This window comes from Stenella coeruleoalba (genome assembly GCF_951394435.1).
Source record: "Stenella coeruleoalba genome assembly, chromosome: 14".
Lineage (NCBI taxonomy): Eukaryota > Metazoa > Chordata > Mammalia > Artiodactyla > Delphinidae > Stenella > Stenella coeruleoalba.
The window spans coordinates 80491056-80517445 of record NC_137160.1 but is presented as its reverse complement, the minus strand read 5'-3'; the positions used below and the strand labels follow the sequence as shown (position 1 = coordinate 80517445).

The 26390-nt window shown below is 54.5% G+C and overlaps 2 protein-coding genes across 13 annotated transcripts in view; one reads left to right on the top strand and one right to left on the bottom strand.

Annotated features, from left to right (window-relative positions):
* Window positions 1–26390, top strand: part of SH2B3 (SH2B adaptor protein 3) — a 36830-nt gene that overhangs the window by 7605 nt on the left and 2835 nt on the right. For all 5 annotated transcript variants that reach the window (XM_079942859.1, XM_079942858.1, XM_079942856.1 and 2 more), the window contains exon 2: window positions 2680–3456. In XM_079942859.1, the coding sequence (XP_079798985.1) occupies window positions 2707–3456 (750 nt within the window). In that variant the 5' untranslated portion in view covers window positions 2680–2706. The remainder of the gene's footprint in view (window positions 1–2679; window positions 3457–26390) is intronic.
* The window catches only part of ATXN2 (ataxin 2), a 129940-nt gene continuing 124695 nt past the window's right edge, over window positions 21146–26390 (bottom strand). The window contains exons 27-29 of one of the 8 annotated variants that reach the window (XR_013831329.1): window positions 26233–26332; window positions 25986–26095; window positions 21146–24154 (exon numbers count right to left, since the gene is read on the bottom strand). The gene's annotated coding sequence lies outside the window, so the exon portion shown is untranslated. The other 7 variants (XR_013831332.1, XR_013831330.1, XR_013831331.1 and 4 more) reach the window with 7 other exon arrangements.

Below are 26390 nucleotides of genomic sequence, written 5' to 3'. Positions count from 1 at the left end.
TGCAAATCCAGCCGCCCTCTTGCATTCCTACATTCATTCATCCAGCAGGCATTTACTGGGCTCCTGCTGCATGCTAGGAACTGGGGATGGAGCTGGGAGTGGCTCCTGGCACGTGGAGCTCAGTGTCTGGTGGGGAGGTACTCACTAATTAAACAATCATTGCTATTGAATGAGAGCACGTGACCAGTGTGCTGAAAGACAAGTTCAGGACTCAGTCGCCAGTGAGCTCAGGGGAGGCTTCTCTTGAGTGAGATTGGAAGCAGACTGGGAGCAGGCAGGGCAAAGGGACACCTGAGGCAGTTGTCCGGAGGCAGCTGGTGCGAGGGCACGTCACACGGGGTCTCGTGGATGGGACAGGAGCTTGGGTCTGGCATCTGGTTTCCCCAACCTGTGAGGACAGTGCTGGCCTCACCTGTGTCAAGGCGTGGGGTGGCCGAGGGCTTAACCGAGGACAGGTCGCCCACACATGCAGGTAAAACCCTCCGCTTCAGCAACAGGTGTGGATTTCTTGGCAGAGCGTGGTGGCCAAGGGCACACGTGGCCCCTCTCCCTTCCCTTCTGCCCACTGTGTACAAAGTGCCTACGGTGTATAGGTGCCAAGGACCCTGTGATATGCAGAAAGTCAAATGTGTGCACAGCACCCTCCCAGCCGGTGCAGTGGCACCCAGTCTGTGCCGTCTGGGCTGTCTTGCTGTGATCGGCTGCAGGGTCAGCACCACGGCCTGGAGATATGGAGTGGGGTGTGGCAGAAAGAACCCCAGTTTCTAGGTTCAGATCTTCACCTTGAGTCCCCTTTCAAGGACTCCTTGCAGCCATCTTAGGAGGTAGATACTGTGTTGCTCCCAATTTGACAGATGAAGAAACAGGGGTTCAGAGAGGTCCAGTCAGAGGCACACAGCCAACACTTGGGTGTGTGGGTGTGTGTATAATGTAGCAGCAGGAGAGCAGGAATTTCTTTCTGGTTCACTGCTGTTATCTCCAGGGCCTAGCACAGTGGCTGACACACAGTAGGCCCTCAGTAATATTTAGGTGGAGGTGTCTGTGTGTGAATGAGCAGCCATGACTGTGTGGTCCCCAGCAGGGGCCTGGGCCCAGCCAGGCTTAGCTGGAAGGACAGACAGTACTGATGGTAACTAGAGAGGTCCAGGGTTCAGCACCGTGGACAGCAGAGGGTAGGGGGCTTCTGCGTTTTGATTGTGTGGGAGCCCCAGTTGGGATGAGCAGGCAAGGGTCTGCCTGTCCTGACGTTCCCCCATCAGAACAGGAAGTGCCTTTGCACTCCTTGTGAGTCTTGTTAATTTATCCCTTTTTATTTGTTGTTTTATATTTATTTATTTAAAAAATAAAGTTTATTTTATTTATTTTTGGCTGCGTTGGGTTTTGTTGCTGCGTGTGGGCTTTCTCTAGTTGCAGTGAGCGGGGGCTTCTCTTCGTTGTGATGCGCAGGCTTCTCACTGTGGTGGCTTCTCTTGTTGCGGAGCACAGGCTGTAGGCATGTGGGCTTTGGTAATTGCGGCACATGGGCTCAGTAGTTGTGGCTCGCGGGCTCTAGAGCGCAGGCTCAGTAGTTGTGGCACAGGGGCTTAGTTGCTCCAAGGCATGTGGGATCTTCCCGAACCAGGGCTCGAACCCGTGTCCCCTGCATTGGCAGGCAGATTCTTAACCACTGCACCAGCAGGAAAGCCCCTATATTTCTTTTTATTAACACTAATAATACACTCTTATTGTAACATTCATCATAAGCCTTATTAGGCTTTTCCTAGGTTCTAAGGCCTTTACATTTATTAACTCAATGAATCCTCATAACACTCCTATGAGGTAGGTGCAATCATGGTCCGCATTTTACAGATGGGGAAAGCAAGGCAGAAAGAAATCACACACCCAAGGTGACACAACTAGTAAGCGGTTCATGCTGGGATTTGAGTCCAGACTCCAGGCGCCATGTTCTTAGCCATATTTTCTAGAGACAAGTAGTAACAGTTTTCCTTGGTTACTTCCCCCCTTGCACCCCAGATTCTGGCTCCTCCCCACAGGTCACCACTGTTTCTGGATGGTGTTGCTCCAGCCACATGTTTCCTGCCCACCACTTAAATACATTTATGTACACATAAGAATTGGTAGTTTTGCTTTGTGTGTTCACGTAAATGAGATCGCACGGTTGTATTGCTCTGTGGTTTGCTTTTTTCCCTTAATGCTGTGCCCTGGTGATTCCCCAAGGTAGCATAGATCTTCGTCCTCCTTCTCCACTGCTGAAGCATATTCCAGCCTGCAAATGTACCACAGTTTATTTCACCAGTCTCTGACTGATAGGGCTTTAGGTTGTATTTATTTTTTCCTGTTCTAAATGTGGGGGCAGGAAACGCCTAGCAGGGGATTGTCTTGTCCATGCCTCTCTGCGCATGGGGGCAACTATTTCTCTTGAATACTTAGAAGTGGAATTACTAGGTCTGAAAATGAGCCTGCCAAATTGCCCTCCAAAAAGACTGTACCCCTAACAGTACCGGCAACACTGAAGGGAGTGCCCGTTTTGCTGCATCTTCACCAGCACTGGGTATTAACAGTAATTTTCGCTTTTTGACGTTGTGCCTGGTGACTAGCGTGTCTGGCGGTGGCTTTAAGTGGGTGTCGCTCACCCGTCCGCTCCCTCCTCTCTCACTCACTCCTCACCGTGTCTTTCAGCCCAGCAGCTCTACCTTGGTCTCCACCATGAACGGGCCCACCTTGCAGTCCTCCTCGGCCTCCTCCGCATCCTCGGCGGCGACGGCCCCATCCCCGCGAGGCTGGAGCGAGTTCTGCGAGCTGCACGCGGTGGCCGCAGCCCGGGAGCTGGCCCGGCAGTACTGGCTTTTCGCCCGCGAGCACCCGCACCACGCGCCGCTGCGCGCCGAGCTCGTGTCGCTGCAGTTCACCGACCTCTTCCAGCGCTACTTCTGCCGCGAGGTGCGCGAGGGCCGGGCGCCCGGGCTGTCGGGCACCCGGGCCGCCGCCCCCGCGCGCGACTACCGTGAGACTGGCCGCGGGACCCCGGCCAAGGCCGAGGTGTCCCCAGCCGAGCCGGGCCCCGCCGCCCCCGCCCCCGCCCCCGGCCTTCCCAAGGCCCGCAGCTCGGAGGAGCTGGCCCCGCCGCGGCCGGCCTGCTCCCTCCAGCACCTGCGCCACAGCCTCCGCCACATCTTCCGCCACCGCTCGGCCGGGGAGCTGCCCGCGGCCCCCAGCGCGGCAGCGGGGGAGGCAGGCGAGGCCCCGGCCAGGCCCGGCCTGGCCAGGAAGCTCCTGCCCTGGAGCCTGGCCCGGGAGCCGCCACCTGAGGCCCTCAAGGAGGCGACGCTGCGGTACAGCCTGGCCGACGAGGCCTCCATGGACAGCGGGGCGCGCTGGCAAAGGGGGCGGCTGGCGCTGCGGCGCGCGGGCCCCGACGGCGCGGACCGCCTGCTGGAGCTCTTCGACCCGCCCAAGGTAAGACCCCGCGCACGTGGTTACGGGGGTACGGGTGGTGACACTTTTCCAGCAGGCGGCCACAAAGTGCCTGGCGGAAAGCGCGCCTTCTTAGAAGTGAACTTTTTCCTCTGAGAATCATTTTCCGTTTACAGGTAGTACAGAGTTCCCTTATACACTGCACCCAGCTTTGCCTCATGTTAACATGCTACAGTACCATGTACATCCGTCTTATAATTAAGGGACAAACATTGGTACATTACTGTTAACTGAACTCCGAGGTTCCTTTGGATTCCACTAGTTTTCCCCTAATGTCCCTCTTCTGCTTCAGGACACCATGTTAGATTTAGCTGTCATGTTTCCCTAGGCACCTCTTGGCTGTGACAGTTTCTCAGGCTTTTCTTGTTTCTGATGGCTTTGACAGTTTTGAGGAGCGCTGGTCAGGGATTTTGTAGAATGTCCAGGGACACCATACATGGGCATCATGTGGGCTAGTGGCAGCCTGGTCCAAGGTCCTTGAAACCCCTGACCCACATTGACCCTGACAAACAGGAGGGTTTCTCCTAGGGATTTCAAAACGTCGTGGAATTCCTGGGAGCCTCCCATGCTTTGTGGATGTCTTATTTTCTTTCAAGTTTAAATCTTTTTGTCTTTTTCCTTTGCGACCCACTTAATTCCGGCCGTGCAGTTGAGGCTGAAGGTCACTGTGGTCTACACACCTGCCGGACTCCATCTTTGACCAGATGTGTCAAGTTGATGGGACCATGTGGTCTTCCTTTCTCTTCTATTTGTGGTTCTGTTATGTCCTAGGGCCTTGGTCTAGAGAGTGAGCAAAGCAGATCCCAGCCCTGAGGGGTCACGGTCTGGGTGGAGGAGACCAAATGATTATTCATTCATTCAGAACATACTTGTTGAGCACCTACACTGTACCAGGCACACACTAGGTGCTGGGGGAGCTGGCGTCTTGGTGGGGCTATTGAAGGACTAAACCTACAGATGAACATGGAATCAAGTGTATTTTGTGCTCTGAAGGAAAGCAATGAGGCCTCTGGGAGGATAACTGAGGGGCCCTAATTTGGGGGTTGGGATGGGGTGTTGTCAAGGAACCCCCTTATGTGAAGTACCTTTCCTTTTAGACTTCATTGTGGGGTCCCATGCACATGCTGAGGCGTGTGAAGCGTGTCTGAAGCTCCACGAGTGTCCCTGTGTTAGTACACGCGGTGGCCCAGTGCCCCAGGGCCTCCCTCATGCCTCTTCCACGTCAACACTCCCCCCCCCCCACACATCGACTCCCACCCGCGCGGATTGCATTTCTCTGTTTCGAACTTCATATAAATGGAATCGTATAGTATATTGGTTTTTGTGTCTGGCTCCCTTCACCCAGCATGTTCTAGAGATTTGTCCATGCTCTTGGGGGCATCAGAGTTTGTTTCTTTTTATCGCTGAGTAAATCCAGCCTGTTGTGTGAATGTACCACAGTTTATTTATCCATTCACCGGTTGATGGATATTTGGGTTGTTTCCACTTTGGTACTTTTGCAGATCATGCTGTAATGAAATTTGCTCTTAGGTCTTTGTATTGACATACGCTTCCATTTCCCTCCGGTAGATTCCTAGAAGTGCTAGGTCATATGGGAAGTGCAAGTTTAATTTTATATGAAACTTCTAAACATTTTCCAAAGTGGCAGCACAATTTTGCATCCCAATCAGCAGTGAATGAGTCTTTTTTCTTTCCAGCCCTTCTAGTGGATGTATACTGCTATCTCAAATCTTGGCTTTAATTTGCACTTCCCTTATGACTCATGAGGTTAAGTACCTTTTCATGTGTTTATTGGCCATTGGGATTGACTCTTTTTTCAAATGTTTGCCATTTTTATTGAGTTGTCTGTCCTTTCCTTATTGATTTATAAAAGTTTTTATACCTGAATGTACTTCAGCACACTTGAATGCACTTTCTTTGTATCATACATACGACCTCCTGCTCTGTGGTTGTCTTTTTTTGCTTTTTTTTTTTGCGGTACGCAGGCCTCTCACTGTTGTGGCCTCTCCCGTTGCAGAGCACAGGCTCCGGACACGCAGGCTCAGTGGCCATGGCTCACGGGCCCAGATGCTCCGTGGCATGTGGGATCCTCCCGGACCGGCGCACGAACCCGTGTCCCCTGCATCTGCAGGCGGACTTTCAACCACTGCGCCACCAGGGAAGCCCCCTAAGTTCTTTTTTAAAAATATTTTATTTACTAGTTTATTTATTTATTTGGTTGCACCCGGTCTTAGTTGTGGCTCACGGGCTCCTTAGTTGCGGCTCGTGGGCTCCTTAGTTGCAGCATGCGAACTTTCAGTTGTGGCATGCATGCGGGATCTAGTTCCCTGACCAGGGATCGAACCCGGGCCCCCTGCATTGGGAGCGCAGAGTCTTAACCACTGCGCCACCAGGGAAGTCCCATGAACCTAAGTTCTTAACTTTAATGAAGTCCAGTTTATCGGTTGCTTTCCTGTATGGTTAGTGCTTTTTGTGTCCCATTTAAAGAATCTTTGCCTACCCAGGGTCATGAAGATCTTTCTTGTCTTTTCTTTTTTTTTTTTTTTTTGCCTGCGTTGGGTCTTTGTTGCTGCACGCAGGCTTTCTCTAGTTGCAGCAAGTGGGGGCTACTTTTTGTTGTGGGGCGCGGGCTTCTCATTGTGGTGGCTTCTCTTGTTGTGGAGCATGGGCTCTAAGTGTGCAGGCTTCATTAGTTGTGGCACGTGGGCTCAGTAGTTGTGGCGCACGGGCTTAGTTGCTCCATGGTGTGTGGGATCTTCCCAGACCAGGGCTTGAACCCATGTCCCCTGCATCAGCAGGCAGATTCTTTTCTTCTTTTCTATTTTTGGCTGCATCGGGTCTTAGTAGCAGCATGCGGGATCTTCGTTGAGGTGTGTGGGATCTTTTGTTATGGCACACGGGCTTCTCTCTAGTTGTGGCCTGAGGGCTCCAGGGCACGTGGGCTCAGTAGTTGTGGCACTTGGGCTTAGTTAGTTGCCCCGTGGCATGTGGGATCTTAGTTCCCCAACCAGGAATCGAACCCGCATCCCCTGCATTGGAAGGCAGATTCTTCACCACTGGACCACCAGGGAAGTCCCGGCAGGCAGATTCTTAACCACTGCACCACCAGACACATCCCTTGTCTTTTCTTCTAGAAGCTTTATTGTTTGGGCTGAGTCATATTGATGGGCCTTCACAAGATCCATCCTGAATTAGTTTTTGTGTATGGCGTGAGGTAGGGGTCACACTTCTTCCACTTCTGGCACTACATGCTGATGTGACTCTCTTTTTCCTATTGGATTGCATGCAATGCTACTTTCATCCTAAATCTAGTGTCTATTTGTGTGCTTCTGGACCCTCCTTCTGTTCAACTGGCCTATGTGTCTATTCTTATGTTAACACCACACTCTCTTAATCACTAAAGTTTAACAGTGAGTCTTGCGGAGGTGACTTTTCTTTTTTTTGGCTGCACCACACAACTTATGCGATCTTAGTTCCCCAACCAGGGATTGAACCTGTGCCCTCAGCAGTGAAAGCACGGAGTCCTAACCACTGGACCACCAGGGAATTCCCACTGAGGTGGTGACTTCTGAACTGAGATCTTAATACTGAGATAAGAACCTCTGGGCAGCAGGAACAGCATAGGCAAAGGTGCTGAGATGGGAAGGCATTTTGTATGTTTTTTTAAAAAATGTATTTATTTTTATTTATTTATGTATTTATTTGTTTGCGCCGGGTCTTAGTTGTGGCAGGCAGGCTCCTTAGTTGCGGCTCGCTGGTTCCTTAGTTGTGGCACGCGAACTCTTAGTTGCAGCATGCATGTGGGATTTAGTTCCCTGACCAGGGATTGAACTTGGGCCCCTTGCATTGGGAGCACGGAGTTTTAACCACTGCACCACCAGGGAAGTCCCCAGCGTTTTGCATATTTTTAAGAAAGAAAAACAGAAGTGCGTTGGGAGCACAGATGGGGAAGATGGGGCGTGCGGGAGGATGTGCGGGTAGAGGGTCCTGTGAGGAGTCAGTATTTTATCCCAAGTGTAACACGAAGCCTTTGGAAAAACGCAAGTGCAGATAAAAACTTTACTCATTTTTAAAATGTCTCAAGGCTCCGACACCATGAAAGGCAAATAACGTCCCAGACACATGATCTTATCTGCATGATAAGGTGGGGTTCCCTATAAAACTTTAAAAACAACTGCTGCTGCTTAAAATAAACCATCTTGGAAAACCTAGTGTCAGGAGTCGGGTGGACCCAGGTTCAAACAATGAATTAGCTTCTTTCTCAGCTCTGGGGCCTTAGGCAAGTGACATCACCTCTCTGGGCCTCAGTTTCCTCCTCTGTACAGTGGAGCTACTCAGAGTTCGCACCTTGTGTGGCTGTTGTGATAACTGGGAGGGCACATCTGCTGAGCGCCTGGCGCAGGGGAGGCTCACTGTTACTGGCCCGCCTTGTTATTTTGGTTGCCATGGTAGTGAAATGATTTGGGGGCTAAGGATGCAGATTTACTTCTAGTGCTGGTTTGGGCCCTCATTGCCCAGCTGGGATGCATGATCAAGGCTCCTGTTCTTTGGGAACCCTGAGGGTGGGCCCTGGTCAGAGTCCTCAGGGCTCAGAAGTGGTGTCTGGCCTTGGAGAAACGGGACCCGGAGGGGCAGCTGGGTCCCTGAGGCTCGCCCCTCCCTCCAGGCCGCCTGGACCTCTGCCATAGGCTTGGTGGTCGCTGTGTGACCTGGGGTGTCCCCCACCAAGTGAGCAGCCCTGGTGGGGCCTCTCCTGTCCCCTCCACAGAGTGCCTGTCCCCTCCACAGAGTGCCTCTCCTGTCCCCTCCACAGAGCAGGCCCCGGCTCCGTCAGCTTCTGACAGCTTCCCTTTGTGCTTGCAACAGTCTGGGGCTCTTCCTGAATGTTTCCTGGAGTGACTTGGAGCCTCCAGTCTCTGGGCCAAGGATACCTAGACTAGAAGTCCTGAGTGTGCCTGCCTGGAGGGTAGCCTTGACCTCCAACCTCTGACCCTGGAGTTGTCTATGGGAGCAGCTTTAAACATAGGCAAAGGAAGGTTTGACAGCCAGGGCTTGAGCTCTGGGTTCATACCCGAGCTCTGTCACTTGAACGGTACTCAGCACCTGTTTGGAGAAGCCCTTGCTGCCCAGAGTGGGGAGAGGCTTGGAGGACGAGAACTGAGAGTGGGCAGGTGCCCAGGGATATCACTCGGGCCTCAGCCAAGCTAACGCCACCCAGAAGTCTGAGGCCAGGTGGCCAGCTGCTCATGGGTCAGCCTCACCTGGACTTGGGTCACAGCTCCACCTCTGACCGGAACCTCTGACCTTGGGCCGGTCACTTCCCCACTTGGAGCCTCAGTCTAGTCATCTGTAAAGTAGGGGTGATAGCAGCAGCCAAGGGTCAAGGGTCACCGTGCGGGCTGTGGTGGGAGGGAGCTTGCCACGACAGGCGGAGTGTAAGCGGAGGCCACAGGCTGCTGCAGTGGGCGGCTGGAGGGCGGTTGGAGGAGACATGTGTGACTAGTTCCCAAAGTCTGAAGTCTGGTTTCAGTGGCATCACTGCAGATGGACGGGAGGTGGGGCAACCCTTCCTTGTACTACGCGCTGGCCCTCGGGGGAAGCTAGGGATTGCCTCGGCTGGGGGGTGGTCATCAAAGGTCCCTTGGCAAGAGGTGACATCTGGGATGAGCGCAGGTGCCGATCCTGGAAGATCTGGGTGAAGGAGTCCCAGGCTGAGGAAATGGCAAGTGCAAAGGCCCTGGAGTGAACACGAACCGGGAGACTTTGAGGAACAGCCGGGTGGCCAGGGGCTGGAGTAGAAGGAGGAAGGAGGGATGAGGTTGGAAAGGTGATGGGGCTGGATTATTTGGGGCCTTCTGGAGCATGGTGAGGATTTTAGGTTTTACACGAAGAGCAGTGGGAGCACTTGGAGGATTTAGGGCCAGAGGGGCTGGGACACCTATCCAGCAGCAGGAATGGGCTAGAGGAGCCCTCTGGGGCTGCTCTGGTCTTCTGGATTTTGGGAGAGTGTGGCTTGAGTCTTCTCCTAGAAGACCCTCTGGTCCCCATGTCCGCTTGTCCTGTGGCACCTCCCTCTCCTTGGGCATCTCTGAGCCCAGGCTGGGATGGGGGAACAGCACGTTTACTACCTTAAGTAGGCACCTACTGTGCGCCAGGCATTGCCCTAAACACTTGACTTCAAGTCCTTCCCATGAGGTCAAGCTTGTTGGCCCATTTGACAGATGAGAAAACCAAGGCTGGGAGAGGCAAAGAAACTCGCTCAGCATCATGCTGCTAAGGAGATCGGAGCCCCTGATCCAACAGGTCCCTGCTCCCAAGCCCCGAGCCACACTGTGAACGGCCTCCCTCCAGCCACGGGGTGCAGAGTAGTAGCTTCCAGCCGGCCAGGCCTGAGACGTACCATCCCACTCAGCAGTTAAAAACAAGAAAGTTGGGGCTTCCCTGGTGGCACAGTGGTTGAGAGTCTGCCTGCTGATGCAGGGGACACGGGTTCGTACCCCGGTCCGGGAAGATCCCACATGCCGCAGAGCGGCTGGGCCCGTGAGCCATGGCCTCGGAGCCTGCGTGTCCAGAGCCTGTGCTCCGCAGTGGGAGAGGCCGCAACAGTGAGAGGCCCGCATACCGCAAAAAAAACCAAAAAAACCCCAGAAAAGCAAGAAAGTTGGATTGGTTGCCAATAGTTAAAAACCATAAAATGGAAAGATTTCATATAAGAACCCAGTTTCTGGTTTCTCTTATAAGTTGGTGGACTTGGAAGTGCTGGGCCAGGATCACTTGACGTGCATCCCAGCCTGGCCCCTGTGGAGGGAGAGCCTGACTGGGAGGTCAGGGGGTTGTCCCAGGGTCAGGGAGAGATCACAGGACCAGCCACCAGGCCCGGGGTGGCTGGCCTTAGGGCAGAGCTTTGCCGGGAGCTGGGGGTCCATTTTCAAATGGAGCACATCTGGGCTGGCCATGGCCTTGGGGCCAGCCCTTTGCTCTTTTGGGCCTCAGTTTCCCCACATGTCCAAGCCTGGTTTGGCTGAGATGGTCTCAAAGCCCTGCCAGCCCTACTGGGTCCGGGGGCTGAGCCTCAGCTTCTCTCATCTTTAAAGTGGGGGTAATGATGAAATTCTAGTAGCTGTTGTTGAAAAAATGCCTTTTTAGCCAGCATCTGTTTGGCACTTGTTACATACTAGGCACTTTACTGCCTTGGCTTCATTTAATCCTCACAGCAGCCCTGTGAGGGTGCTGTTGTGATTACCCCCATATCACAGATGGGGAAATTGAGTCTAAGAGAAGGTAGGTGACTTGCCCAAGGTCACATAGCTCTGAGCAGCTGAGATGGGGTTGGGACCCAGGTATTCGGGCTGCACCTGGTGCCTAGCAGGTCTCCAGAAGGATTTATTATCATGGGTAGTGGTGCTGGTGGTGTTTAGCCAGTGGCCCTACCTGGGAGTGGGGTGGGGGTGTGCGTCTGTTTTGAGTTCTCAGACCAGGAAAGGCTCCTTTTGGCCATCTTGTCTAGTGCCACCAAAGATGGGGACACTGAGGCCCAGAGGGGGCTGGCCAGTGCCCCTCTCACCCAGCATGTAAGACTTGGTGGACCCAGTGTGCTCTGCCCTTGGTCTCTGCTGCTCAGCCCAGAGAAGAGGTAGAGGAAGGAGGGGGGGACTCACAGGGGATTCAGCCCACATCCCTGAGCTCCCCTCCTGCATCACAGGCCTCTAGTACCCCCAGGAAGAAGTGGTCTGGTTGGCAGTGGCTGGACCTGCTGGTCCTAGGGAGAGCCTGACCTAGGCTGACCTAGGCCGGGGGCCAGTCGGGCAATATGGTTCAGAGCTGTTCCCCCTCTGCTCCTTCTGAGCTGTCCTTGGGCAAGTGACTGGGCCTCAGTTTCCTCATCTGTAAAATGGGGGTGGTCCCAGTGCCTGCACGTGTAAGGGAGGCTGTGGATACAGTATATGCTGACTGGGTAGGTGAGGGGCCTGGGTATGAGTGTGGCCGGGCAGCCTGTGGGCAGTAGGTGCTCCCGGCAGCCCGGCTGATGAAGGGGCTGAGTGTCCTGAGCACTGACCGTGGGCGAGGGCGATGCCGAATTAGCCCCCTCAACGCTCCCCTGACTCTGCAAAGTAGGCATGGCCACTGTGCCTGCCTCACAGATGAGGACGCTGAGGCTCTGAGACACAGAAGGAGACACTGCTGGACCCTGGGGGCCCGAGCCTGGAGCCCGTGCCCCAAGTGTGGGAAAGAGGAAGCAGAAAGAAAGGGACGTCCGCCGGGGGGCCTGGCGGTTTCCTCTCGGAGGCAGGAGCGTGAGGAGGAAGAGGAGTGCTGGGCAGGAAGCGGCCGGGCGGGCGGGCGGGGCAGCCTCCTGGGGCCCGGACAGAGCTGGGCCTGAGTCCTGCCTCTGCCCCTTCTGAGCTGTGTGACCTTGGGAAAGGCACTTCACCCTCTCTGTGCCTCATTTTCCTCAAGTAAAAAGAGCTGAGTGACGGCACCCACATCAGGGCAATGGTGAACTAGCTGCTGTCCGCATGGTGCCGGGTGCCGGGAGCCGTGCCCGGCGCAGGTGGTCTCAGCAAATCTTAGCTGCTGTGGGTTTTTTTTGTTTTTTTTGGCTGAGCGGCATGTGGGATCTTAGTTCCCCGACCAGGGAGCGAACCCGTGCCCCCTGCAGTGGAAGCGCAGAGTCCTAACCATTGGACCTCCAGGGAAGTCCCATGTAGTTGTTGTTATTTTTATTAGTCATTTTCAGCATGATGGGCACTACATTTGACACATCCCATGCAATTACCACAAACCCTGGGAGGCGGGAACAGTGATGAAGGCATCTTATAGATGAGGAAACAGGCACAGAAAGGTAGAGAGACCTGCCCAAGGCCACACAGCTGGGAGATGGAAGAGCAGGAATGGAGGCCGGTGTGGGCCTGCCAAGGCCAGGGGGTGTGTTTAGCCCCCGAGCAGCCCGAGAAACTGCCCAACTTCTGCCTACAGCCCGGTAGATCTTCGGGGGCTGGCGAGAGCCCTGATGTCCCAGGGGGAGACAGGTGCGTCAGAGGCCAGTGGCTCCCCGATCCCATCCTCTCCCAGGGGGACCAGGGGCTGAAGGCTCCCAGGGTGAGAGTGGGGTTTCAGTCCTCACTCTGCCCGGGGCTGCTTAGTGACCCAGGTTGGTCCCTGCCCCTCTCTGAGCTGTGAAATGGGCAACCAGGGGGCTTGATCCGGGCTTTCCAGGGCTAGTGGGGGGAGGGAGGAAGGGGTGGTGGTGGGCAGGGCTCCCGTGGCTCCTGTGGGGCCCCCAGCCGCGCACACACAGCCGCCCCATCTGCCCCTTATTGGGCTTTCGTGTAAGGTCGTGTTTTGAAAAGTACTTTGCTGCTTAGAAGAAACCCCCAACCATGCTGAAACCACGGGCAGATGATATCGGCGTGCTTCCTTTCAGCTCAAATTCTGTGAATCCAGAGACTGGAAGGTGCCCCCGAATCCAACAGGGGGAGGGTGGCGAACGACAGTCATTTATCATCACACCCTGCCCCCCGCCCCCCCCGGAGCCTCTGGGGGCTGCTTCCACCCCACGCCCTTGCTCCTTGGGGCCTGTTAGCTGTCGCCAGCTTCTTGGAAGTTGCTTTTCTGTTTTCCTTTGTTTGGGGGACTGGGTGTTGGGACACACAGCTGCAGAGTCTGGGCCATGGGCTTGGCGGCCGGGGAGAAGGGCAGATGGACAGGTTTGGGTTCAGATCTTGGCTCTTGTGTCCTTATTACGTGGCTTTGGGCTGAGAACTCAGCCTGTCTCAGCCTCAGTTTCCCATTCTGGAAAGTGGAATGTCAGTACTGGCCTTGCTGGGTGATTGAGTCGAAAATAGGCTCTGGGAGGGCCTGACACGATGTGTTTCCTCCCTGAGAGGCAGAAGAAGGGGCTTGCTGCGTGGGAAGTCACCAGACCCCAGGGGTGGGTCCCCAGATGCCCTCCCTGGGATGGGCAACAACCTAGCCAGCTCTCCCGGTAGCCTGGACTGGGCACCAGCCGCCGGCGGGCTGCCAGGCGGGCCCGCTGGAAATCCCCCACCCACTCCTTTGCGAATATGGAAAAGGAAAGCAAAAGGCACAAGCAGAGGTCTGCGCTCAGAGCGCTGGCCCCCCCGGGGGTGGAGGCGGAGGTAGCTTCCTTCCCCAAGGCTGGAGGGGCCGCCTCAGCTTCCTTTTTGGGGCCCCACACCCTTTTTTCCTCTCTCCCCTCTGGGCTGGGGAAGAGGCCACTGTTTTCCTCAGGCCGTGGACCCTGCTGACCGCTCAGCCTCTGGCACCAGCGGGTGATGGCGTACGGGGGAGGGGGCCCATCACGGCGGCACCTGGCCTCTGGGTTCTCCCTCACCGTGGCTGACCCTCCCCTCCTGGGCCTGACCTGAATCCTGACTGCGGCCCAGTCTGAAGTCCGTGGCGCAGCAGAGAGAGAAACCTCTCTCCAGGGAACCGTCTGGAATGGGAGGCCCCGCTGTGTCTCTTTTCAAATCTTCGTGTAATCTAGGAAACTGTCTACCTTACCGAGGGCCTCCACGTTTGAGTTCCTAGTGTTTCTGGTTTTGATTTTTCAATTAATAAAGCTCATGGCAGAAATTATGGAACAGTAACTGAAAAACCACCCACAATCCTACTACGCAGAGAGAACGAGCATTTCCATTTCACTTAGACGTCTTTGTAATTTTCTGTCTTGTATTTCTTTCTCTAGCTTTTCCCCCAAATTGCAATTCCGTCCACATTCACTAATTCTTCACTCAGCAGTTTAGCTAGGGAGCCCCCTCTGTGTGCCAGGTATGTTGGAAACATAGGCAGAAACTTTTGGACAAAACCCCCAGCCCTTGTGGGACTGACACTCATCCTACCTTTTTGTTACCTGCTTTTTTGTCACTTAACATGTCTTGAACATTTTTCTGTTCTCTTAAATATTTTTCAAGAATGTCTTAAAAATAAATACTGGCTGCACGATATTTCATTTACACAGATAGGCCATGATATATTTATCTATGCTTATCTAGACTCCTATTTCAATCACTTCTAATTTTTTTTGCTCAACTGGACAACCTTGTGACAAACATGTTGTACGTAAATCTTGCTGCCCATCTCTGATTATTTCCTTAGAAGCATATTCCTAGAAGGGAAGTGCTGGGTGGAAGGCTTTGTGAGCACTTCTCATGTTTTCTCTTTCTCTCAAAGCTTTATTGAGATATACTTTACAAATTATAAAATTAACTCGTTTAAAGGGTACAGTGATTTTTGGTATATTTACAGGGCTGTACAACTATCTCCACGATTTAATTTTAGACCACTTTCATCGTCTCAAAGAGACCTTGTGCTCATCAGCAGTCACTCCGCGTTCCTCCTCTCCCCACCCCCAGGCAACCACTAATCTATCAATACTTTCTGTCTCTCTAGATTTGCCTACTCTGTTCTTTTCATATAAATGGAATCAGACAATATGTGGTCTTTTGCGACTGTCTTCTTTCACTCAGCATCACATGTTCAAGGTTCGTCCGTGTTGTAGCTTGTGTCAGTATTTTGTTCCTTTTTATTGGAAATAATATTCCATTGTATGAATAGATCACATTTTGTTTATCCATTCCTCAGTGATGGACATTAGGTTGTTTCCACTTTTGGGCGATTGTGAATAGTGCTGCCACGAACATTCGTGAATAAGTTTTTGTGTGGACATACGTTTTCATTTTTCCCTGGGTATATACCTTAGGAGTGGAATTGCTGGATCATATGGTAACTCTACGTTTAACATTTTGAGGAGCTGCCAAACTGTTTTCCAGAGTACCGCACCATTTTATATTCCCATCAGTAATGTATGAGGGTTCCAGTTTCTCCACATGCTCACCAACACTTGTTTTTCTTATTTTATTATTTATTTGGCTACGTCGGATCTTAGTTGCAGCATGTGGGATCTTTCATCACGGCACGCGGGCTTCTCTTTAGTTGTGGCGTGTGGGCTCTAGAGCACGCAGGCTTAGTTGCCCCGCGGCATGTAGGATCTTAGTTCCTTGACCAGGGATCAAACCCGCACCCCCTGCATTGGAAGGTGGATTCTTAACCACTGGACCACCAGGGAAGTCCCACCAACACTTGTTACTATCTATCTTTTTGATTGTAGCCACCCTAGCAGGTGTGAATGGCTTTGATTTATGTTTCCCTGATGGCTAATGATGTTGAGCATCTTTTCATGTGCTCACTAGCTATTTCTAATGCTTCTGATATATCCTTTCCAAATAGTCTTCTAGGAAGGTTACACCCATCTATCTTCAAATAGTGGTGCAAACACTGGCTATTATTTTAAAAACCTTTGCCAACTTCTAGGTGAAGTGGTTATCTTGTCCTTTCTGCTTATGAATGGAACGAACCATTTTTCTTTTTTAAAAACAATGAGATATAATTCACATAACATAAAATTCACCATGTTAAAGTGCAATTCGTTGTTTTTAGTATACTCACTGTGTGTGCAACCATCACCTCTATCCAATTCCAGAACATTTCCATCACCTCAGAAAGAAACCCAGTATCTGTTAGCATCGGTCCCCATTCCCATCCCCGTCCCCTCAGCCTCTGGCAACCACTAATCCTACTTTCTGTCTCTGTGGATTTTGACTCTTTCTCCAGTGTTTCTTGGTCATAGACATTTTCTGTGACTTACAGGCCATTAACTCTGTGTGCTCCTCTCCTGCACTGCCTGCCTCTTTACTGTTGACTTGCAGCAGCTCTTTACACTGACATTAGCGCTCTGTCACACGTTGCAAATATTTCCCTAGTTTGCCATTTGGCTTTTCGACTGGTCCTGAGTTTCTTGGCCTATGGAGGTTTCTAAGTCTGGGCAGTGAAATACAGTGATCTTTTCCTTTATGATTTTGTTCTTTGCTTTTTCTGCTTAGAAAGGCCTCCCTGACCCTGGGATCAGATAATTATTTAGGTTCTTCTATTCCAGTTTTGTCTTGGTTTTATTTTTCACATTTAGTTATTTAATCCAGCCAGCTTTTATTCTTTGTGGCTGGTACAGTTTCCTGTTGTTTTTTGGTGTCAGTGAGATGCTGTGTGTCAAGGCACATCACTAAACGTGGGCTAAGGATAATGACAACAGCTCACGGCAGATTGAGCTTGGAAGGGTGGAGATTCCTGGGCTCTCGCCCTGGTTTCCCTGTCAGCTCAGCCCAAGGCTCTGCTCAGCCGACTCTGAGCCTCCCTGGCATCCCTGAAGCCCCTTGAGCCCCAGAGGCCCTCGCTTTCACCTCTTCTTCTGAATCATCATTCTTCGAAGGCAGGCGGTGGCCACCATCGGGGCTTTTAGGGATCTTGGTGGTGACGAGACCCCCCTCCCTCCGGTGCACTCCCCTACCGGAGGCCGGTGACAGAGGTTATCTGTTGTTTCTTAACCACATCTTTTTCCACTCTCCCCAGGCGTGGAACAGACACGGGGCCCAGGGTGCAGCTGAGGGCTGTGCTGCAGGGGCAAGGGGCTTCCCCCACTGGGCTGGCTCCACAGAGAGGCCGGGAGGTGGGCCCGCCGCAAAAGGCCCTGGGGGGCCGGCCAGCTCCAGGACCCGTGGCCCTGTGAGACTCAGGTGCTCCTCTGCTTTCCCGTCGAGAGCACTGAGCACACCCTCCCGTGCAGCAGGAGAGCCCAGGGAGCAGTGCCAGGTTCGGGGCCGGTGTGCCCCCTCCTGCTCGGGGCCTGGGCACGTGGCAAGGAGCCATGAATTCCTGTCTTGGGGGCTGACCACAGCCCGGTACGCGAGGCCTGGGGTGTCCTGGCACCGAGGTAGCCGGAGCAGCACTACGAGAGGAAGGCGTAGCCCGCATGAAGGTGGATGGGGACAGGGTGCACGGGCCTTGCAGCTCTTCGGCCACGCGGGGCAGGGAGGATTCCTGGCGCGATACTGGGAGCAGGATGCGGTCGCCCAAGGCGTGGGCTGGTGGCAGCTGCTTTGCAGCCGGCGGGGGGCTGGGGTGGGGGTGGGGTTCTGGCTGGGCCCCGACCCTGCTCCGGACCCACGGTCGGCCCAGGCCCAAGTGCCAGTCAGCGCTCCCAGACAGAGACACCGCTCTGTCCTCAAGACCGACTCAGGCAGGGCGACGGGTAACTGACTGAAGGGGAGCTGATGGAGGCTGGCTGCTGAGCAGCTCCAGGCCCTGGAAAGTGGTTGATCCTAATTTGCCAAAGGTCTTGGCCCGGAGTGGTGCCCCGCGTGGAGGAAAGGTGTAGCGGGGAGAGGCCTAGGAGGTGTGGACAAGTGGCCTGGCTAGTGAGGGTGGTGGCACTGGCTCCTCTGTTCCCGCCTCTGCAAGGCCCCATCCCAGGACACGCCTCCCCAGGCCGGGCCATGTGGCCTGGACCACTGTCACCCCGAGGGGGGAGGCGAGGTCAGCTAGCGAAGGTGCCGGGGGGTCCGTAAGCTCCTTGGTTTGCCAGTTCATCCACGCCTGTGACGGGGTGCAGGGAGTGGGACTTCCAGGTGTGGTGCCTCTTAAGCCACGGACCCCCCCACCCAGCCGGCCTCAGAGCGGAAGTGCCTGCCCGTCTTCACAGCAGGGTCATCCACACTCAACCACTCGGCGTGAACTAGGACACCCGCGTCTCAGGAGGGGTTTGAGTGGCTGTCAGGGGGTCCCAGACTGGTTGTGTGTGTGTGTTCGGGGCTGTCTCTCTCTATGGGGGGTCTCTGTCTCTGGGAGTTTGTCTCTGAGGGGATGGTTGCTCCAGCATCTGAGAGGGGCTTTGTGTCCCAGTCTCTGTGATTGTGTGTGTGTGGGGGTGGTCGCCATCTCTCTCAGAAGGGGCTTTGTGTCTGTGTCACTGAGAGTCTGTCTTTCGGACATGTCGGGGCGGGGGGACTTTTACAGGCTTGACGGGGAGCTCACTGCAGGTGGGGTTCAGACGAGCCCCCAGCCGCTGTCTGTTTCAGCATCTCTGGCTGGTTACCCCTCCTACAGGGCCTCTCTGGGTCCGATAGTGGGGGCGCAGGCCCCCACCCTCAGGCTTGGTCGCTCAGGGTGGGATCTGGGGCTGCCACCCAGAGGAGGGAGGCGAAATGTTGTGGACTCCGAGCAGGGTGGTTATGCTTGGGGGATGTCTCACCATGTCAGTGTCGGCTCTGGAGAAGCTCTCCTTCTGGCACTGGCGGGCTCTCACTTGCCAGAAAGGGGAAACTGACTTGATCCATGTGGCTTTTAAGGAAGCTTCTCCCATCCCTTTCCTGCTCCCCCGCGGGGAGAGGGAGCTTGAGGCAACAGGGAGCAGACCAAGGGGGAGACCTGGGAGACTCCTGTGTACTCAGGGCGACAGGCAGGTTCACGTACAGAAGCCCTGAGGTTGCACTCCAACATCACCCCCATTTTACAGATGAGAAAACAAAAGCACAGCGAAGTGAAGTGATTTGCTCAGGCTCACGCGGAGAAAAAGCGGCTGAAGCAGGCACTCGAAGGGCCTGTGTGTGTGTTGCGGGGCTCTGGTTGGGGGCAGAGGAAGGAAGTGACCTGGGGCCTGTAGTTCCAACATTTGTTCAGCCCCTGGAACGGGCTCATTGCCTTCGCTTTGCCCCCTAGGGAGCCGGGGAACAAGGGGGTGAGATAACTCACCACACCCCCTGCATCTGCCCCTGCTCCCGAGACATGAGGGCTGGGGCCCCAGGCACTTAGCAGCTACTCACCCATCCATCTGACAAACCCTTTCCAAGTACCTCCTCTGGGCTGGACCCAGTGCTGGGCCCCAGCTGGGAACAAGGCCTGGTGCCCTGTCCCCACCCCCCGAGGAACTCCCAGGCAGGCGGTGGGGGCAGCTGCACCTTCAGGAAATTATGGCCAGGGCTGATAAGCCCCGTGACGAGGGAGAGGCACAGGAATCGCACTGACCACGACTTGGTGATCAGAGAAGGCTCCCTGGAGGAGGGGAGGTTCTCTCTGCTGAGACCCGCAGTTTGGGTCAGGCCTGGTGGTGGGAGAGAACATGAGCTGGGAGGAATGGGCTGGATGGGGGTGGGTGGTGTGAGCTCTGGGGCTGGGCAGACGAGGGTCCGAGCCCCAGCTCTTCTTGGCTTCTTTCTCCGTGGCCGGGGACAAATGATTTTGCCTCTCAGGGTCCCCGTTCCTCCATCTGTAACACGAGCCTGATGTGTTCCGTGAGGTGTCCAGAGCCTTCCTCTCAGCCAGTCCTCTCCCCTGGCCGGCTCGAGCCCCTGGAGGCCCAACCTCGCGTCCTCCGTCCTCGCCCCGATCACCCTGCTTTGACGTATCCCTGCCACTCCTCCAGAGCCCTCATGGCGATGGGCGGTCTGCAGTGGGGGCCATATCCTGGGCCCTACTTATTATCCCCAGCACTCACAATACTTGGCGAACAAGGGGCCTGTGATGAATATCTGTATAGGAATGAAGTGAGCATCTACAACCTACCAGGCACCGTGGTCGGTACCGGGGATGCCACAAGAACAAGTCCCCACAGAGAACATTTCACAGGTTGACAAGTGCAGTGAAGGAAGTAAAGGGGTTCTGTGATGGTGACTCTGTATTTAGACACCTGGTCAGGGAGGGCCTTCCTGAGGAGGTGACCCTTGAGCTGAGACCTGAATCCGAGAGGAGCCCGATTTGTGAAAATGTGGGCAAACTGCCTTTCAGACAGAGGGAACAGCAGGCACAAAGGCCCCGAGGTGGGAGTGTGCTTGCTACATCGCAGGAACAGTGGAGGCCAGTGTGGCTGGATCGGAGTGAGAGGAACAGTAGATGAGATTGAGGAGGTAACAACAACAAGGTCATGCAGCGTCTCATGGGCCACGGCGAGGACCAGCAAGATGGGGCCCACAGGAGAGTTGTGAGCAGAGGAGAGGGATGGGAAATAGCTGGATTCTGGATGTGTCTGGGAGTAGCAATGGCGGGACTGATGGACAGCAACTCAGTTTCTTTTTTCTTTTTTTTTTTTTTTTTGCGGTACGCGGGTCTCTCACTGTTGTGGCCTCTCCTGTTGCGGAGCACAGGCTCCGGACGCGCAGGCTCAGCGGCCATGGCTCACGGGCCCAGCCGCTCCGTGGCATGTGGGATCTTCCCGGACCGGGGCACGAACCCGTGTCCCCTGCATCGGCAGGCGAACTCTCAACCTCTGCGCCACCAGGGAAGCCCAGCAACTCAGTTTTGATGCTGCTCATCTTGCAGGGGGTTCAGGGTGTCACCCTGTTTTCTGACACCTCACGCTTTGTGGGGGCTCCCTGTGAGCGCCCCCTTTGACCCCAGGCCAGCTGGTTCCAGAGCCCTTGCCCCAGCATCCACCATTCTGCCGCTGTGGGATGGACTGAGCCCTCCCTCCTCCAAGTCTCTTGTGCCTGGGGAAAGGGGGGCAGGGGAGGGAGGTGGGTGTGGCCCCCCTGCCCAGCCTTCCCCTCGGATGCCGTGGGTTCCAGACGCACCCAGGGCCCACGTTAAACACGGATCCCGGGCTGACTTCCAGAGGACCCGGGCCTGCTGGTTGTGCATCCTGTGTTGTGACCAGCCCCTCCAGGAGGTTCCCTTAGCCTTGGCTCCTCATTTGTCAAGTGGGGATAAAAACACCAGCCTCATGGGCTGTTGGGGGGGGTCATGGGAGGCGCCCACCACTGTTCTTCAGACAGGTGCCCCAGAGCAGGGTGGTCTCAAAGTATCACCATAGTCATGTCAAGGATTGCCCTCCACCCTGAAACAGTGACCTTCCTACTTCTTTGGTCCTGGCACCTCCGTTCCTCAATATGATGCTTTTTTTCTTTGAAATTTGAATTTTCTGGAAATGGTGCTGGCCTGTGAATTCAGCAGTTCAAAGGGGTCCTGGATGGATAGCCCAGGCCCCAGTGCCTGGTACATAGTAGGTGCTCACTAAAGGGTGGTGTGAGGGGGTCTGTTAGTACCATTTCTAGCCACAGCAAACTCCCCTGCCAGCTTGTGGATTTGGCTGTACTTTCTGGTCTCTGGACGTTAGCTCTTGCTGTACCCTTAGCCTCCAGTGCCTTTTCCTCCACCTTCTCCACTTTGGAGAGTGCTCAGCAAACATTTAAAGCCGCTAACTCTATGCCCTGCAGAGGACACACAAAGATGGAAAGGGAGCAGGGAGGCTGCCTTGGGCTCATGGTCTTGTTGTGGAAAAATAGCTGTGAAAGCTGAAAGCTTCCTCAGGAGGGGCTGTTCGCTTCTGAGCAGATCAGGTATTCCTTCTGTTCACTTCTGAGCAGATCAGGTATTCCTAAGACTGCATTCCTAAGGCCCTGTGCTCATCCCCACCTTGTACCGTGTCCCCAGGGACCTTTCCATACCCTGCACACACTGTATTGCCAAATTCTCACGGAAGGTAGGGGCACTATTACCCCACCTTACAAAAGTGGAGACTGAGGCTAGGAGAGGTGAGTCACTTGTCCATGGAAGATGAGGCAGAGCTGGGACTCAAAGCCAGGACTGTCTAATTCCCAAAAACCAGGATGGCAATGTTGCTTGCGGTGGTTGTGCAGACCCCAGAGAGGCTTCTGAGCAGGACACAGGGTGGCCAAAGTCTGGGGAACACATGGGTTCAGGTTTCTCTGCTTCAGGTCTTCTCAGAGCCTTTAATGTACTACTGTGCACGTGATTCTCCATGCACAAGAGGCTGCCTTCTCTTGGGGAATCCCTCTTTGCACTGGCTGCCAGGAAGCTCAGAATCAAATTGGTGGCAAGTGAAACTCTGGTCTGTGTTCTAGCAGTTGTCTCCCTTCCCACTCTGAGTATCCCTATAACCCGACTAAAATTTTTGGAACAAGACAGAGTATTTTCTTTTTTTTTTTTTTTAAGGTTGTTTTGATACAATCAGTAAGACATGATTAAGCCTTTCCCATAATGTTTTTTCGTCCATTTGTTCATTCATCCATACAGGCAGTATCGATTCTGGGCTGTGGCCTGGGTTTGGGGGACTCAGTTATCCATGACTGGGATCTAGAATTTCTTCTGGGCCTTTAAGTTTTTAGGCCCCCATCAAAGACTGCACTCTCATCCTCCTCCTCCTGGAGTCTGCTTACTGTTCCCACGCTACCAAAGAGAAAACTGAGGCTGCCAGTTAGTGCCACGCCCAAGATCCCAAAGGTAGTAAGTGGTGGAGCTAGGGCTTGTCTAACCTTGCCTCCAGGCCACGGGGATGCTACCTTGAGGGCATGAGGGCCATGGCAGAGGAGTGTGGCTTGGACCTAGACCTTCGGGCTGTATACTATGTCCTACTTCCTGTCCCATTGCTGCTCTTTATAGGACAGGAATGAGGGTCCCAAAACCCTGGGAGAGGCAAGACTTCTAAGGGGCTGGTGTGGCCTGGGGGATTCCAGATGGTGGTGGGAGGCCTCCCCTCAAGGCTTTCCCTTGAAGGATAAAGGCCCCTACAGTGGATGCAATAAGGCCATTGTGAGGGCTCGGCCTGCCATACCACGGGACCCTCCGTGCCAGGCCCTTTACTGCTTGGGTGTGAATTGGATGTTGTCTTCCCCTCCAGCCTCCCACGGAGGCAGCGGGTAAGAGCAGGGTCGGGCCCAACTAGCTGGCCTGCTTCTGCCCAAGTATTTAATGTGAGCGTCAGCTGCCCACCTCCACAGCTCCACCTTAGAATAAGCCGACGGACTCCCATAGCCTCAAGGTCCCGTGGGGACTGCCTCACTGCGTGCCAGTCTCACTGTGCCTTTGTGCTTCCCCACCTCAGGGCCTTTGCCAGGGTCATCCTGGCACCTACCTGGGAAGCTCACTCACTGCCTTCCCACCCGCCTGTCCTGGCCCTTACCGTCCCCTGCCTGTTGGGTGTCTGTCTCCCTTCTCTGGGAGCGCTCACAGCTCTGTGATCCTGTGTGTATTTTGTTCCTGCTGGGGCACCGGCACCTCTGCCGGGGTCTTGTGGGTATGAATGGCCATGAGTACACGGCAGAGCGGGGTACAGCCCAGTACCCTGGAAGACTCTGGATGGGCCATCCCCGCCCCTGAGCACACAGGGAGTGGCAGCAGGTTTAGGGAAGGCAGGGCCTCCAGAGAAAGGCCAGGTCTGGTCCCAGTCATCCTCTCATCCCCTCCAGGCAGATTCGAGGCCCAAAAGGCCGCCCGCCCCCGGCTCCCTGCCATGGGAGAAAGGAGTCCTTGGACAGTGGGAGCTTAGGAGGACCGGATGAACCCGTGGGCTAGGCAGAGCTGACCAAAACGCCCTCCAAAAGCATGAGAACAAACCTAGGGCCAGAATTTTGCTCTGTCTGTCTTACGTAGAAGCACATGGAACTTCCTGCCATGTCCACTGAACAGACTAATTGTCCTTTCAGGGATCACCCTACCCACCCTCTGGCACCTTCATGTCCTTGATCTCTTCAAACCCAGAAGCGCCTGAGTAGTTCACTGTGTGTTATATGCATAGTCACAGTGATATATACATTTTATTTTAGTATCAATTACATTCCATTACTCTCCCCTTTTATCCTACTTAGGGTATGTACGTAGGGAGGGAGGTTATAACTTCGTTGCAGGTAGAAAGGGAGCACATTACAAACAGGGTCTGTAAGGTTGAGAGAAAGCAGGTGTGTGCTCAGGGGAAGCTGTAGTCCTGTACGTGACACAGGAGCACTGTAATGCTGCCGTACTGCAGTCCTGTGACACGGGAGCACTGTAACGCAGCAGTCAACCCAAGCAGGCTTTTCCCATCTTGGCTGGCCCCAGCCTGGAAATTTAACAACAGCTGTTTATCAGGTATTTCTTTCACTTGCAATATATAGTTCACCCATCACCATACCAACCCTGTGAAAAGAGAGGGACTATTAAATATTTCCACCATACATACATATGACAAGACTAAGGCATGGAGGGCTGAGTTGCTTGTCCAAGGTTATACAAGAAGGGTAGGGTCAAGACTGAACCCTAGTGCCTAGAGGAATAAGAAAAATTAAAAAGCCTGGATAAAGTTAGCTCTAGAAATGCAAGCCCTACCGTGAGGACGGCGTCAGAGCCGGTCTGCAGCTTTGTCTTTACGCTTCCTAGCAGCCAGAGCAAACAAAGAGATGGATTACCACTGGAGGCACAGTGGCCACTGGAGCTAAGAACGAGCTCCCCAGGAGGGATGATGCAGGATGTGGCGGGTGACAGTCTACTACCGCCTGTACTGCAAACACTGGGATGGTCTGGTCATTCTGATCACCCAAGCACAGTGTGACTCTGAGGTGGGTCCAGAGAGCAGCTGCTGGCCTGGCTTGCTCTGCGTGGCAGGTGGAATAGAGGGTGTGTGAGAGGAGGGGAACCTGAAGCCCCAAGTGTTCCTGCGGCTGCGGTTCGGGCTCGGCTCTCTCCAGCAGAGCTCTGTTCCATCACATTGTTCAGTCAGAAAGGCACCCACTGGTCCATCCACACAGTGACCAGCGCTCACAAGTCCTGCTCTGGACTGTCCAGCTAGGGCTGTGGCCATAGGTGGGGATGTCTGTCCCTGTGCTCTCAGTTGCCCCTCCAATCTGGGCAGAGCCCCTCGCATCTCCCCCACCAGGCAGCATGGTAGTTAGATGCACTGTCTCTGGTCCTTGGCAGGCTGGGGTTCAGCCCCCGGCTCAGCCTCTGGGGTTGTGTGAGCCTGGGCCACCATGAAGACACCAAAGAACCCGTATCACGCTCAGCCAGCAGGCAGAGGGGAGCCAGGACGTCTGTGCGGCCAGGGTTGGCTGTGGGGGGAGGAGGGGAATGCTCTCTTCACTGCCTGTCAGGTCAGCGGTTCCTCAGCTGCTGGGGGTGAAGCTGGCATGGAGGGCCCCACTTCCAGAGTGAAACCAGGCTCTGCCAGTAATCTGGGCACTCACACTGGGGGCAGGGCCCAGGACCCAGAGCAGAACTGAAAGGGAGATGAGGCCTGTTACCCTCTCGGCCTGGCCCGCTTCCTCCCAGTGATGCTGAGGGCCTAGAGACAGTGGGGAGGCTGGGGGTCCAGGCAGGGCCGACTGCAAAAGCAAGAGAAGGAAGGAGCCCTCTGCACCTAACCCGTTTTGCAGACGGGAAATAGAGACAGAGGGGCTGGCTGACAGTGAAAGCTGCTGGGAGAGCAGAGGCCCTGCTTCCCATGCGCTCCAGCGTGTCCAGTGCTTGTGTAGGTGCCAGGCGAGGCTCCCAGGCTGAGGAACTTGGTCGTGGGGGACATATAAGAACTTGAAGGGTGAAGATGCCCTGGCTAGTGCTGATCACTTAGGGCTGGGATTTACTAGCTGTGCAACCTCTCTGAGCTTGTTCCCAGAGCTGTTCTCCCCAGACTGCTGTGTCCAACAACCAGGGCAGGACTGGCAGCTCCAAGACCTTCTGGGAGTGGGCCTGGACCAGGAAGAGCCCCAGTTTGACCAACCCTCTCTTGCCAGGCTGCCCAGTCCTGGGGTCACCATCCTTCTATCAGAACCCTGGCACCTGTGTGTCTGGAGCATGCTTAAGCGTATGGCTTTAAGGACTGACTCTTGCACCACCTTTTGAAAAGTCAGCCCCTCATGGAGGTCAGGTCTGCCAAAGCCACTGTGCCTGGAACTCACCTTTGTTCCTGCCTCTTGTTTCCTCCTCCCCAGCTGGCACTGCCTTGGTGAGAGCTGTGGTATCTCCAGGTGCGCCTTGCTGTCTGTCTCCTGGCTCTTAGGAAAAGCTGCTGGAGGGAGGAGGGCCCAGTTGGGTCTCCTCTGTCCATTTCCCACATCTTGCTCCTTCCCCCACACTCTTATCTTCTTTTGGCCTCTGCTGGAAGCAGCCATCGATCATCTCATGACCCCAGAGAAACAATCTTACCAGTCTTATCACAGGAGGAAGTGGAGGAGATGGGGGCAGTGAAGGGGTGATCTCCTTTCTGAGAAAACGATGAGAGCTCCTGGGCCCCGGGAACAAGCATCTGCAGGGTCAGCCAGGTTCAGTCAGGACCCTTTTGCTGGCAAAAGGGTAGGGGGTCA